The 16311-nt window shown below is 41.0% G+C and overlaps 1 protein-coding gene across 1 annotated transcript in view; it reads right to left on the reverse strand.

The window, feature by feature from the left end:
- TRIP4 (thyroid hormone receptor interactor 4) overlaps positions 1-16311 on the reverse strand; it is a gene marked incomplete in the record, with an annotated part of 1109057 nt that overhangs the window by 107335 nt on the left and 985411 nt on the right. The window contains 1 exon segment of the mRNA XM_044077489.1: positions 12975-13077. Coding sequence (XP_043933424.1) covers positions 12975-13077 — 103 coding nt within the window.

Consider the following 16311-nt stretch of genomic DNA (forward strand, 5'->3'; position numbering starts at 1 on the left):
AAGAGAAGGTCATACAAAGTAAGGAAATACTTGCATCCTCTGAATCCTGCAAAAAGCAATCACAAGAGCGAGGCATTTGGTGAATACCCTTGGGGCAGTAGAAAGGCCAAAGGGCAAGGCAGAGAACTGAAAATGACAGGAAGCAACAGAGAAATACAAACATTTTCTGAAAAGGGGACAGTTCAGGATATGGAGATAAGCATCTTTGAGATCCAGAGACACTATATAAGTCTGAGGAAGCAGAATAGGAAACAAAGTCTGAAAGGATAACATTCAATAGGAGGGCACCTTCAGAAAAGTGCTTAGATGAAAGAGGTCTAGAATTGGTCTCCAAGTACCCTCTTTTCTGGGTACTAGAAACAAAATCCCCTTTCCCTTTAGAAAGAAAGATAGTTGTTCATGGGGGGGGGGGGGGCTGAGGAATACCCATAAAGGGGGAAGGGATTTCCAAACCATGAAATACCCCTGGTGAATAATGGACAGGACCCAGGAATCCTGAGTAATCTGTAGCCAAACAGGAAGAGAGAGAGAAAGGCGAAGAGTAAGAGGAAAGTGGCTGGAAAGAATAGGACAGCCAGACAACACCTAGTTTATCTGGAAGAGGAGACTTCTGAGGCACAGAAGTCTGAGTAGCCTTAGCAGAAGGAGCCTGTTTGCCACTGTCCTTAGATGGAGGGCAAGATTGCCTGCAAACAAAGGCTGGCTTATTGGGGTATTTTCTCTGAAATTTAGGTACAGGAGAACCAAACACATGTTTAAGTTCCTGTAAAGCCTTGCCCTTATCCTGAAGGGACTTGAACATAGCAACAGCTTCACCAAACAAGTGCTTATTATCAAGAGGGGCATCTATCAACTTAGCCTTAACATCATTAGGCATAGGTCAAAGCCAAGAATACTTCTAATCACTGACCCAAAAGCAGCAGCCCTAGAAGAAGCCTCTGCTGCATCATAACTACACTTGATAGAATGACGAGCCACTTGGAAGAAAGTCCCTAACAGGGAAAGGGCAGAAGTTTTACTCTCAAAGTCTGGAAGATCAGAAATAACCTGACAGGCCTGGGATAGGAGAGCCAACAATTACCTGGACATAAGGGCTTGATAATTAACAGCCCTAAAAGCCAAGGAAGCAGAGGTATAAATCTTCTTGCTTAACCTCTGCATGGTCCTGCTATCTTTATCAGAGGGCAGTAACTTGGGAGAAGGAAGCAACTGACAAGGTTTGTCAGAAGCTAAAGACACCACCGAGGGGTCAGCAGAAGGACACTTGTACAAAAACTTACAGTCATCAGGTAGCCTATACAATTTATCAGGTTTCTTGGGAGCAGGTGGCTGGGAGTCTGGAGCCTTAGAAGCATTGGAAAATGCATCCAACAAGGTAGTCAAAATAGGAGGCACAGTAGAAGGTTCATAGGTGTTTACTAGGCTAATGACCACAAGGGCCTTTTTAAACCTGGTCATGCATCCCAGATTTCTGACAAGTTCAGATACCCTTGATAAGTCTAACCATGGGCCTGGGAGATGAACCATTTACAAGTTACCTGTGTCCATTAGAGACACAGGTGCCGGACCAGGGATGAATTTCCGGTTTCCCATCCAATTGTCCAAGTTGCACTTGAATTGGGTTAGGGAGGAACTCTGCTTCACATGGATGGGGAGCCTGTTCCATAGACGGAGCAGTCTTTGGGATACGTACCTATCTCTCCAGCCGGTTCTATTTATATAACAGGCAAGGATTAAGTCATTAGAATGGGTAATTCTTGTGCTGTTTGTTTTGTGGATATGCAGAAGGTCCATCAGAGTGGGGTCTGACAATGCCCTGTATGCCAGGCATAGATCTCCCTTCAAAAGCCTGTAGGAGACAGAATACAGGGATTGGGCCTTGAGGCGGTCTGCATAGGACATTTTACTTATGCCCTGTATTCTTTCAGTGAGGAACCTCTGTGGATGTTCCAACTGCTGTATATGCCTGGTTAGGTACATACCAACAAGGGCACTGCACTCAATGATAGGTCTGATGAATGCCGAATACAGTTTAACAATGACTTCTTTGGACTTGGATGCCATACCTTTGTTTATAAGTTGCGCAACACAGAATGATTTTCTTACCACTGTGGACATGTGATGGTCAAAGGCTAGATTACTATCTGTGTGTGTCCCTGAGTCCTTGACTACTGGGTCAACTCTAAGGTGTGTGTTACCAATATGACAGTTACCTGGGATGGATGACTTTCTAAAGGATATTTTCATGCATTTCTTGGCATTTAGTTTTAGTTCATGGCTCTGACACCAATTGTTTGTCTGTGTCAGCCCCTCCTGGAGAAGATTTGTGTCAGTATAACATTCAATGAAAACTCCTAATTTGCAATCATCTGCAAATTTAGTCAGCCAGAGACGAGTGACATCGGCATTTACTTCTGAGAAGTAAATGTCAAAAAAGAGCAGTCCAAGGACTGATCCCGGAGGGATTCCACTTGTGACTGGCCTCTTTACAGAGGTGGACTCCACAATTCTAACTTCCTGGGTCCTGTCTGTGAGCCAGTTGGCTCTCCACTGAGTGACGTATGGGTTTGTACCTAACCTCTTGAGTTTGTCAACAATGCCTGAGTGGGGTATTGTGTCAAATGGCTTGGCCAGGTCAAGGTAGGCAATGTGAATGATTTTTCCCTCATCCACTGCTTTAGTGACCTTCTCAAAGAAATCCACCAGGTCCAGTGGGCATGATTTGCCCTTGACAAAATCAAACTGGGTTGGGTCCAATGTCTCGAGGTTTACTATATCTACTGATCATCTCCATAACAATTCTTTCCATGGCTTTACATACAAGACTAGTGAGACTTATGGGTCTGTAGTTTCCAGGGTCTGTAGATGTCCCACCTTTCTGCAGAGGGATGACTGTTGCCTTTCTCCATTTATGAGACACGAAGCCTGTTTGGAGGCTACAGTTAAATAGTAATTCCAGAGGCCCTGATAAGTCATGTTTCATGCTATTTAGAAGGCATGCCGGGATATTGTCTGGGCCCATTGATGCAGTGTTCTTGGTGTTAGAGAGAGCATCTACTCTTCCCTCATTAGGCTAATCATCGAGTACAATGCCCCATTTGGCATGTTCCTCACTAGACACCAACAACAACTGGAGAGGCCGCAAAAATACCTCACAAAGAGGATCTTAGGCCTTAAACACTAGTCCTATATGGATAGACTTAAAAAAACTCCAACTATTCTCTGACTCATATCACCTACTTAGAAGCAATCTCTGCTTGACTTACAAAGCCATGTCTGACTCAGCTCTGTTAGAAATGCTACATCTAAAGAAATCCCAATCCCTCCCCACACTACACGCTCCAGAGACCTCAACCTCATAACCACAATCAACAGAACACGTTGGAGGGACAGGTTCATAACCCAGAGACTGCCCATGCTATGGAATAGACTTCCCATACATGTCAAACAGAGTGCCTCACTGGCCCTCTTCAAGAGAAATCTTGATGAGTGGATGGGAAATAGAAAATTCACCCCAGGGATCACTCCAGTGGCTCTACTTGACAGAGGCATTGAGAACTAAGGTTGGGTGGCACGATGCCAGGGTAATCCTATGGGCTAGGCTTGTAAAGGCTCCAGGGCCATTAACCAATACACACCTATGAACTTATTAAGGACCTAGTTCATAGTGATAGTTAGGAGTTATTATATTTGAGGATATTTCCTGAGGGAAGGCTGAGGGGGAGAGAGGGGTAAAGTTGGAGATGAATTTATCAGCCAGTAGGTTTGCCATATCTTCTGGCTCAGTATAGGTGGCTCCATTTACAATGAGCTCTGCACACAATTGTGTATTGCCTTTGAGGTTGTGGACATAGCTAAAGAATGCTTTGTGGTTGTCCTTGGCCTGGGAGACCAAACTTACCTCAAATTTGGTTTTATTTGTCCTCTGAGTTGTTTGTTTTTGATTAGAGTGATTTTATCCTGCATAATGCACCTCCTAATGTTTGCCATGATTTTCTTCCTCCTGTTATACAGCCTATTGATTTTGTGATTCCACCAGGGTGGCTTGTTTTCTGAGTTAGTTCTGTACTTCTTCCTGGTGGGTACAGCTGCCTCTATACCACTATTAACATGCTTGCACAGGGTTTCTGTGAACAGTCCTGCATAGGCAGCAGTGTTTTCAGGGTTTACAGGGGGTTTGAAGTTTTGCCAGATTCTCACTTAATAGCAGGAGGTTAGCCTTAGAATAGTTCCTGAATATTTCAGGTTTAGCTGGGGGTTTAGCAGAATCCATCTGCAGCAACATATTTTTTTAATGAAGCTCAGAAACCTGAGCACAATCCCATTTAAAGAACTCCATCATCCTTTATATCATGTCTCCATAAGAAGTCTCTTTGAAAGGAGTATCAGGACTGGTAGATTCCTCTTCCTCTGATCCATATTCCAAAGGAGAGGGAATTGGAGAAGAGTAAGCAAGGTATTCCTTATCCAAATCCAGCTACCTGTTCCCTGGGTCTTTTTAGGACAGTACAGGACCGGGGGGGGGGGGGCTGGAACAGAATCTCCCTGAGGAGGTTTCAGTGCCATCAAAGTACTAAACAAACCCTGAGAGAACGCCTGCCATTCACTTTGTGGAACCTTAGGAGCAGGAGTAATAAGTTGTCTTTTGCTTTTTCTTCAATGTGATGTCCACCTTATAAAACTTGGAAGGCTCTGACCCAGCACGGCATTCAATAATTGTAGTAGGGACTTCTCTGACTAATATCTGGGGAACACCACTAGGCCTGTTGGAGATAGGTACAAAGGTCTGACAGATGGAACAGGATGTGTGGTCATGCGAAGTGCCAAGTCAAAACAAACACTGTTTGTGGCTGCCTTTATGGGGAAGACATCTCCTACACTGGCATTTACCCTTCTTGGATGACATGAAACCCCACAAGCAACAATTAAAGAAAGATAAGTAAATCAAAAAAAAAGAACCCCCAAAGGAGCACTTATCTGCAACAGCTTGATTTTTTAGCAACGGTAAACAGATGGTGTTCGGACGGTAGCAAAGAAGTTCTGAGGACAGTACTTCCGGATGTCACCTTTATGCCCTATGCTATGCAAGGAGCATATGTGCGATGAAAGGCATACCTTAAAGCAACCTAAAGGCTTTGGTATACTGGACGGATGTCAGGCCATCCTTGGGAGGGGATCCCTCATGTAATGAATACTGCAACAGTGAAATGGAAGGACAGCACTGACAGGGTGGAAGGAGTCAGACAGAGAGAGAGTGAGACTGAGACATACAGAAACTTTGATTCTCTGAGATTCAGACTTGGTAACTTTTTTCAGTGCAGACTCTGGAACCACAGAAACTTCTAATTTAACAACTCCTATTCCTGCAGCCTTGTTGGACTGACTACACTGAACTACTGGAATTAGATGGTGAAACAGTATGTAGCCTTGTGTGTTTTTTTTTTTTTTTGAGGAATGGTGAAGGCCCTGGAAAAGGACCAAGATGACCCCTCCCTGCATAACTTATGCTTAACCTTCCGGGAAAGTCAGGACTCCCCCATCCAGTCTTTTCTTTGTTCTTTATTGAGCAATTCCTTTCAATCAGTTCATAATTACATTCATTAAGTATTCTGTCTTCAAACTCTGAACAAATACAAGCCAACTCTATAATGTACAGGAAATAAAGCCTTGACTATGCTGCAGGCAGCCAGAGTTCAACTAGTAACTAGGGTTACTTTCAGCAGTTGGCCAGGGAAGATAAAAGTGAGCAGCTACTGCTGGCTAGCTTATCTATCTTAGAGCGAGGACGGCAGCTATAGCTTTCCACATTAGTGTCACCTAGCAAGAGCACTAGCTGTTTACCTAGTGGAGATCTGAGCCAGCCAAGCTCTCGCTACCTCAGTAAGTAGCTGAATGGAAACTAGCATGTGGAAGCATGTTTCCTCTTGACAGGAAGTGGCTGTCTCAGAGGAGCTGCTGGGGGTGCTCCCCAAGGGAGAGGGTAGGCCATCCCCAGGACTAGGAAAGTTGAACCACTCCCAAGCACCAGACCCTGGCGCTGGAGAATGGTGGTCTGGTGGGGGTTCCCATGCAGACAAATACAGTTCTGTTCAAACATCTACTGTTAAGGTTAGTTAACTTACACATCACTGTTGGAGTAGCCATAACTATATGTGCTGTATCCTATCATACCTCTTAACTCATAGAGCAAGAGATCTGGACAAAGCCATAAATAATGGGGGGGGGGGGGGGCAAATGCTCAAAAATAGGGACAATTTTAAAGATTGCTCTTACAAATGTAGAAAGTTGATAGAATAATACATTTTAAATTAGTATGAATTTTCTGAAGAGTATGAAGTCTGAAACTCAAATGTCTGTCATTCTGTTTCTTTAACCATCAATGATTTGCCAATAATTTGTCAGAAAACCAAACTTTTATGAGCAACAGACCAAAAATATGAGGTAAAAATCTGGACAGTTGAGACCTATTTATCCTATCAAGGATAACAGATTGTCCAGCAGGTCTAAAAAAATTCAGGTTCTTTCCTTATGTACCATATGTCCACCCTCAGCATGAGAATACATACTGGCAAGTATAAAAAGCCACACCAAAAACTCGAAGACGTCTTACCACTAATAAAAAGGCTGAAGCCTAAAGCTCCAAGAAGTTTTGTCACACCAGAAGAAGAAAGGAGATCTCATCTCACCTCAGGTAGGGAAGAATCAGGAAAAAGGTGGATAGAGGGAGGATGCTAGTAATGCAAAAGTGATCTATTAAAACATACTGTTACACTAAGGTAACTTGCTTAACTATACTATGTTCTTTATTACACCACTTTTGCAATAGCTATAGCATCATCGGATAATTGCCAAAGCTCATGAAAAAAGGGATGGATGGATATGAGCTAGACTGAATGATTCTCTAGTGAAAGCTAGTTCTAGCAAAACCTGCTCTAGCTCTAGTGAAAGCTAGTTCTAGCAAAGCCTGCTCTAGCTCTGCAAACTAAGTCAAGTTTGTAGTGATTAGTGAAAGTGTGTACGGAGGAACAAGTAGTTGCTTCTAGAACAGATCTAGAGTTCCCTCTTTCCAAAAAGCCTCAAAAATGGTCACAGCTCTAATAGAATGAGCACTGACATTCTAATGGGAATTTTTGCCTGGGTTTGCCTAACAAAACTGAATATCCTTTAACAGCCACCTAGAAATGGTTTGTTTAGATACTGGTTAGCCTTTATTTTTACCATCATAGGAAATAAAGTTTGCTAGATCTTTCACATTTGGATAACAATGACCTTCTGGTTGTGAGTTTCCTTGCCTTCTGCAACACATTCATGTCCTCAGGAAAAAAAGTGTTCAAATGGGATCAAAAACCTATCATTTACAGTTACAAAGAGATTTTAAATGCTGTGGTGGATGAGGGATTGCTGTCCTGTGTAGGGAAAGTCGAGAAGGGATAAACAATGATGTCTGGGCCAAAAAGGTGTCACCAGAACCATCATTTTTGATCTTTAGAAGGACTATTGACATCAAAAGAAGACTGCCATTACATATATGTCCAGAAGGCAACATACAAAGACTATCCTGCTGACAAGAATGAAGGATAACTTTTTTCAGATTCATATTTATCTATCTGTTGACTGGGTAGGGACCCTTTTTCGCTGGAAGCCAAAGGAGAAAAGCTCCATGACGTATTTTTTTTTATGTACATAGTGTTACATAGTAGTTCAAAACACTGTTATAACAACCTCCAGATAATTTGCATACAGTGTTAAATATTACTTACATTTTCCCAGTATAGTACATTCAATATTACATATTATTTACCAATAGTTTTACAAAATATATTAGACAAAGTTCACAGTTTTCTGTGTAGTCAGTAGTTTAGGTAGCAGCATAGCTTACTACGAAAAGTCTGTGTGGATTCTTAGTGAAAAACAGGAAAGGTGTATAAAAGCAAAAGCATGGGTGAAGAAACTAAATTATGGACAGGGAAGAATATCAGAAAAAAAAACGTTTAAGAGAAGAGAGAAGACCACATAGGTGCTATTTTAGTTAATGATATTCAGATGTTTTGGGGAGATTTTAGGATTATTATGGGACCTCACACTTTGTGCTTAAGTGCTGAGTTACATTTTCAAATTTGGCAATTTCTGCTAGCTTGACAGGATAAGAAATAGAGTTCCAAATCTTTGAGAGAGTAAATAAAATCACTAGAATTGTTACTGGATTTTGTTACTATCAATAGGGATTTATTATTTGAGCTTAGGTCTGCTATAAGAGTAGAATTGGAGTGTATTTTGAAGTGCAGGTCATCTTTCTTGTGTATAGCTTGAAGCCCAGGTTGCTGAATAGGTGTACAGTAAATTGAAGAGATGCCAGAGTGCCTTGGGTTGAGGAAGCTGAACTAAGGCAATCATTTAAGTAGGAGAATGCTTTTACATCTGCAAAGAGCTATGACTAGGGCAAGGTACTTGGTAAAGACTCCTGGGGTAATGTGCAGACCAAACAATAAAGATGCAAATTGTGTTTTGGCGCAGCCATATATCTCGCTTATACCAGCATGTATCCTCATGACTAAGGGCGGACATGCAGTGCAGGACATGTGTAGTCACACACAGACACACACACACAGACACAGACACACAAAAGCCCAAATAAATTACCACATTCCTCACACAGTCAATCCCGGATACACAATGTACGCTAACCTGGCTGGAAGATATTGTGGTCATACTTTTAGCACTTTTGAAAACCTGAATGTTTAGCCTCTATAACCAAGAAGTTACATTACAATCAAGCGCTTCAACAAAAGTGACTACTACAGAAAACTCTAGACAGCAAATAGTAATGCCAAAAACAACAAAATGGTGGCCTAGGACTCATGAGAGCTGGCAGGTAATCACAAACCTCAAAATTGGACGAGAAAATGGAAATATCTGACCAGAGGTGCAAATCTAGTAAATGGTCTAGCAAGGCAGATGTTAAGACATCAAATAATCTGAAAAGGAAACAAAAATGCAAGTGAAAAACATTAAATACAACTTGTGGCAATTTGCTCAGATGCGGTGTATTGAACGACAAGAGACATCTGGAAAAGAGACGACATACACAGCACTATAGGAGTTGAGCCAGAAGTATGAACCTGGGAAAAGCTTTAGGTGCTAAGCTGACTAGTGCCTGCAGCAGCTAGTTCTAGGAGTTGACATGGATAGACTCGCTCATGAAAGATCAAAGTAACAGTGAGAAATGTGACTGCAAAAAGGGTCAAAGTATTATCTATGCTTTATGCATTTTTTTAAATAAGAAAGAGCAATACTACCCAACTGCAAGGACTTTGGAAACATTGGACTCTGCTGGCATTGGTTTGGGACAGGACATCACAGGTTTTTAACAAGATAGTTTTATTTAAGCACAAAGACCTCTTACAAAACTAGTAATATATATACCTCTCAACGTTTTAGAGCAAGAAATCTGAACAAAGCCATAAAAAATGGGGTGGATAAATGCTTAAAAATAGGGACAATTTTTAAAGCTCTTACAAACTTAAAAAATTGACAGAATAAAATGTTTCCCATTAGCATTAATTTTCTGATTGTTATGAAGTCTGAAACTCAAACGACTGTCATTATTTTTTTAATTAAATCCTCGATAATTAGCCAGTGATGTGCCAGAAAACCAACATTTTATGAGGAACAGACAAAAAATACAAGGCAAAAATATGGACGTTCTGGGAAAATCTGGACAGTTGAGAGTTATGGACTAATTTGCTGGTTGTCTCAAGTTGTTTTAGCCTCACACAGACAGATAAAAAGTTGGCACATTTTGTAAAAATTGATAATATTTTGTCAGAAACAATTTCAAAAATGGTCGTTTGAATCCCAACATGCAAAACACTACAGGACTTCATTAAAAGGCATGGGCATCAAGATTATTGTATTAATAAATAACAAAAAATTATAGAAAGCAAAAGTCAAAAAGCAGTTCAAGTAAAGTTTAAAAATGTCCATCATATGTGACAGTCCATCAAAATCATATACTGTCACTGAAAGAAGTCTACCTCAGACCCAACTAAAAACAGCTATATATTTACACAGTTACTGGCACACATCAAAAAACATTAAAATATGGAGCAGTAATTTCATCATCAAAGCACATGGAACAGTACAACTTTCTTACTGGAGTTAGCATACTAAACATAATCATGGAATAAAACTCCAGTGTGAACTGTGAGTATTCAGGAACCAATAAAGGGAGCGCCTCTGAAGATCAGATAACTGAAAAGGATGAAACATGGTCCCTTGGCAACTCCCAGAAGTGATGTTAAGTCTTAAATGGCTGGCACCCATTCGCTGTAGGGCTACTTGTAGAAAAACAGGCAGACAGACAGAGAGGTAGACATACTGATTGGAAGGTGTGGCCAGGAATGCTGTGATGAACACTTGTGTGTGTCACAAGCGCAGGATCCCCTCATTCCATAAATAACCTTTCCATGTTTCCCCTGCAACTTCTGGGAATCCAGCAATCAAAGTCCTTAAGCTCCATTAGTGTAGAGAAACTAAGAAGTAATACTATAAACACTTTGCTTAATGGAACTTAAGGCCATCATGAAATCACGTGTAAGGTGATGTGACATACACAAAAAAATCAAGTACTGAAACAAATAATAATGCAGAACTTTATTTTTAAAACAAGAAACTGTTCAATATCTAAAAACTGAAAAGTACCGCATATGTGGACTGCAGATGTATAAAGCAATTATTAATAGGTATACTATTTTCTATATGGTATTAACTTAAATACTAGTTCAATAGCATAACTGCAACCATTTTTTAACAGTTAAAACATTCATTAATCCATTTTCTGACACTGTTTTCCCCTATTCACAACAGGGGGAAGGGGACTACCATAGCTGAGAAAAAGTGTAAATCATGGATCCAGTCCTGCACAGGATGCTAGTCCATCAAATAATGTGCAAGCACATACTCCCTTCCCCTAGGGACAAAGGGGCAATGTGAAATACCTCCAGCTCACTTACCAACATATACTACAGGCAGCTGTGAATATTCAATGAGGGAACAGACAAGACAAAAAGCCCATGAAGAATGCATCACCCATGGGAAATCACGGGTGTTTAATAGTTTTTTATTTTGTTCAGTTAAAATGTTGATAGTGAGCATGCACTGCAGGGGATATGAGGAATTAAAACATCTACTTCTGTGTTGAGAAGAAACGTCAAATTACTGAGAATTTCAATAAATTCCAATAATTTCACTAATGTGAAAACATATAAGCACAAATTAAACTGTGTATATCAAACAAAAAAACAGGGTCACAGTTTAACAAATTCACTTTACTTGCAAATATTGGGTCAATACAGGTTTCCTTGACATAATTCACAGAAAATGAACATGTTTGCTTATGGTCACTCAAATTACCATTACAAGACTGATTTCCCTAGCTGGAATTTAGTTATTTGCTAACATCTACGTGGCCATTCTCTACCTTCCCCAGCAATTTTTTTCACTTTCCATTATGCTAGCCCAAAGCATACCCCAACCCATTTAAGAACCTGCCACTATATTATTAGATTATCCATTCAAACAGGATTAGCCCTGTACCACCTCAACAAAACAGCATTAACTCTTCTTGAGCAGAGCCCTCTAACTTCAGTTTGCCTCCCATGAGACGCATGCTACTACTGTACTGCTCTTTTTTTAACAAGAAATATATTAAATTATCATGTGTGATATAGACAATCTTATATTTAAATAAATGAAAATAACTCAAAGCAGCACAATCTCAAATGCAAACATCATACCTTACAAACTGTGCTAACACAACTGTAGTTGCAAACATTATACATTACTTTTAATATATGCAGTCATTGTCTTTCATCCATTACATAGCTAAATCAGATTCTACTTTCTTTTAAACATTGTTCCTCCTCTGCATGTAGTTTTCCCACATTTCCCATTTTTTCCTGTGTAATTTACTCCTACCCTTTTCTAAAGATCCCAGTTTCACTTATTTTCTCTCTCTGTTACTATATTTGTTAACTTCTAGTAAAGTTGGTTTAGACTCCGATTTCCATTTTCTAGTTATTCCCTTTTTGGCAGCCATCATAATTAGACTCAGCAAGGCCCTACTGTGTCTAGGCATTTCCACCTCTATATCAGACCTCAAAAAATCATCTCCCTAGTCACTCCAATTTGCTCACCCAGCATCTCCGACAGAGCAGTCTGCATGGAATCTTTAAAGTCAGCCAACTCATTACACTTCCAGAAAACATGTTCCCTGTTACCTCTGTCTTCCCTATCACATCTCCAACATTTACTGTCATTATTGGATTGCTCTTGAGTTCTAACTTTAGCAAGGGCTGACCAACCATCAAAATGTAATGACTGTTGTTTCTGCTGCTCCTCTTCACAATGAATATGTCTAAAATGGTTAGCAGCTTGTCAGAGTTCACAAACCCAAGCCATAATGTATCTGATATTGTCAAAGTGGGACCTCAGTGGAGCTTTGTGAAATGTTAAGGACCACCTGACTCCTCTTAATCATACCTCTCAACCTCTTAGCACAAGAATTCTGGACACAGCAATGGGGAGGCAAAGGGCCAAAACTGGGGACAGATCAAATATTGCACCCAAAAAACTTAGAAAGCTGACAAAACAGGTTTGCATTAGCATGCATTTTCTGAATGATAAATTCTGTAAATCAACTGTCTACCATTACTTAGATACTTCAAAGCCTCACTAATTTTCAAAAAAATAATTATGGAAAAAGGACCAAAAATAGAAAGCAAAAATCTGGATATTCTGAGAAGGTAAGCCTCTAATTCTTTTGAGAAAGATGTAGTTTCCCTAAGAGTTTATGTGATATAAAGAAATTGACAGAAAAAGCAAGTCTTGCTGTTATCTTTATAAAGTTCAGGATTATCAGTCATGAAGAGAAATTACAAGGAATCATGAAATAACACAAGTAAAGTTTAACTCACATATTTTGTGCTTTCCTTTCATTGGAAATTTTACAATGAGCTCCTGAGGATTTGTGCAGATGAATACAAAGGGTGAGCCAGACTCTTGGCAGTCTTCAGGGTACTGCAAGCAAAGAATATAGATTAAGGTCAAAGAAAATACTGTACAGTTCAAAGTGATGTGTGCTACAGGTGAAACTGAAATAGCACATCTGTGAAAACTAAACAAAAAGATTCTTAAAATTGCTTAATGACATCTTGATATTTGGAAAGTTTCTCTAAAAATACAATATTTATTCAACAGTACACACCAAACACACACATTAGACAAGAATTGAATTTGCAATACTAATATTTTTGTCAAAATCTGTAGTAATGATTAAGTACAGTGGTGTAAAATCTTATCATAACAGTAGACTTTCTTCTCTTCACTGTTGCAGTATTCTTCAAATAAGGGATTTCCTGCCAAGAGGATAGCCCAGTGTCCAGCCAGTATAGCAAAGCCTTCAGCTCTTAAAGGCGCTGCACTTCACACACATGCTTCCCTGCACATGATGTAGAGAATAAAGTCTAAGATGCACATACAAAGAACTGAAAAAGCTCTAGAAGGAACAGAATACCCACAGGGACAAAGGAGGACATGTGCATCCAGAAATAAAAATAAGGAGGGCAACTAGAACACAGTGCAAGAGTCAGTACAGAGAGGGAAGGAGGGAGAAACCGCATATTGCAACAGTGAAGAGACTAACATCTACCATTATGGCAAGATTTTACACAACTGAACTATGTCCTTCCATATCACTGTTGCAGTATTCTTCACTGAAGGGAGAGTACAAGAACTCAATAGGAAGCCTAGGAGAGGAAGGCACAGAATAAACATCCACAAACCCATGGGGATAGCCCTAGCAAAGGCTGGCCTAGACCTGGAAATAACATCCAACTTGTAATGTTTAGTGAAAGTATGAACAGAGTACCAGGTAGCAGCCTTAAGGACTGAACTGGTATCCAGACCTTTGAACAACAACAAAAGAAAATGGTCTTAGAAATCCATGAGATGGTTTGCCTAGAAACATCCAAATCCAAAGCCTTGGGATGAAAATGAACAAAAGTTGTACAGATTTGTGAAAAACTTTAGTTTTATCTAAATAATACCCAAGCTGTCTATGCATATCCAAGGTGTGTGAAGAACCTTCTCACTGGTAGACTGTGGAGAAGGAAAAAAGGAAGGAAGATGAACAGACTGATTAAGGTACAAGTCAATGAACGCCTTGGGCATAAAAGAATGACTGGTATGAAGAGACACCCTTGTCTCTACCAGAAATTAAAAAAGAACGGCCATGAGAGCCTGAAGTTCAGACACTCTCTTGGTTGAACCAAAAGCCAAAAGCAGAAGTCTTCCAACTACAATGTTGCAAGGAAGCTTAGGAATTAGGCTCAAGAAGAGCCTGGGTCAATTTTTCAAGTACAAAATTAAGGTCCCAAGAAGGATGAATAGGCTTTCCTAGTTGGCCTGATATGAAGGATGCCTTTAAGGAACTACATGACGTCAAACCTAGAGGACAGAGGAGGAGTTAAGGGCAGATGAGCAGAAACTGCTGACAGGTGAGCTTTCACTGAAGAATATGCCAAATCAGCATGGAGTAGATCACACAAGCACAAGATAACCAGTGGAACCTCGTGGGAGAGGCACCAGACAAAAAATATCTTCCTTTTGGCCGTATATGATTTTCTGCAAATGTGTTTCCTAGCCTCCTGCAGAAAGTACAGTTGTGTACACTTACCATAAATGTACATGTTCGAGTGTATTCACTGTTGCAGTCATCACATTTGGGTTATCCCTGCCAGGGTAGCCCTTGGCCAGCCCGAATATCAGAGACTTAGTATTTCTGCGTCGGTTGCTGTCGCTTGAGGACTGATGTCAGGTCGTCAGTAGTATAAAGTAAGGTAGCCGATGCCATTACATCAGTTTTTCTTGTCCTAACCTGTCAGGAGCCCCCAAAGTAGGAGGCCAGATTCTGGTGGAAGAACCCTACCAGTGGAAAATAAATACCAATATGTCCCTTGTAAGGAAAGGAGAACAAGAAAAAATGGTAACAAAAAGAGAAAAAGAAAAAAGGGGGGGGGTATGGAGGGAGGGAAACCAGGGACTGCAACAGTGAATACACTCGAACATCTGCATTTATGGTAAGTCTACACAACTGTACTATGTTATTCGTGTTTCACTGTTGCAGTCATCACATTTGGGTAGATTCCCAATGCTGAGGAAATGGGTGGAGGCAGTCAAGGAAGCTATGGGCTGGCTAGGATGCCCTGCAAAACTGCAGAGGCAAACCCTGCCCTGGATTTGGCGAAGAGAGGCAGTTGGTAATGCTTGGTACAGGTGTGAACAGATGTCCAGGTGGCAGCCTACAGGATGTCCTTGGTGGGGACTCCTCTGAAGAAAGCTGCAGAGGGGGAGGCTGGCCTGGTGGAGTGTGTCCTGATCCCCTTGGGGGGAGGCTTACCATACTGTTTGTAGCAGAAATGGATGCAGTGTGCTATCCATTTGGAAATAGTTTGCTTGTAAATGGCTTTGCCTTCTGCCCATGTAGCAAAGCTAACCAGCAACTGGCCAGACTTTCTGAAGGATTTAGTCCTGTCCAGATAGTATCTGAGCTGTCTGTGCACATCTAGAGAGTGAAGAATCCTGGATTAGGAAAGAAGGTGGGTAAATGAATGGTTTGGCTGAGAGCCACACTGGACACCACCTTGGGCATGAAGGATGGGTTAGTTCTGAGGGATACCCGGTCTGCATGGAAGATGATGAAAAGTTTCACAGCCATGAGTGCTTGTAGCTCAGAGACTCTTCTGACTGAAGTGATGGCCAGAAGGAATACTGTCCCCCCAGGAGAGAAATGTTAGCTCTGCAGAAGAAACTGGTAGTAAAGGAGGCAGGGTGAGCTTTTCCAAGACAAAGTTAAGGTCCCAATCTGGTGTTGATGCCCTTCTGGGGGGCCTCAAATTGCTAGCCCCTCTGAGGAACTGCTTGATCAAAGGGTGTGAGAAAAGGGGCTGCTCAGTGTGAAAATGAGCAGAAATAGCAGAGGCATGAATTTTTATAGATGAGAAAGAGAGACCACTGTGCAAGAAGGTCCGCTAAGTAATCCAGGATGAGAGGGATGGAGGGCTGTGCCATTTTGGCCCCCTTAGCCTGGATCCAGGTGCAGAACCTTTTCCATGTCTGCATAAGACTTTCTGGTGCTAGGGCGTCTGGCCTCATGGATAACATCCAGAACCTGTTTACTGAGGATGGCAGATTGGTTCGGGGTTAGGGAATACGCCAAGCTGCCAAACTGAGCGTCTGCAATTGGGGATGCAG

The sequence above is a fragment of the Protopterus annectens genome, chromosome 7.part0, assembly GCF_019279795.1.
Source record: "Protopterus annectens isolate FY-2018-M chromosome 7.part0, PAN1.0, whole genome shotgun sequence".
NCBI lineage: Eukaryota > Metazoa > Chordata > Ceratodontiformes > Protopteridae > Protopterus > Protopterus annectens.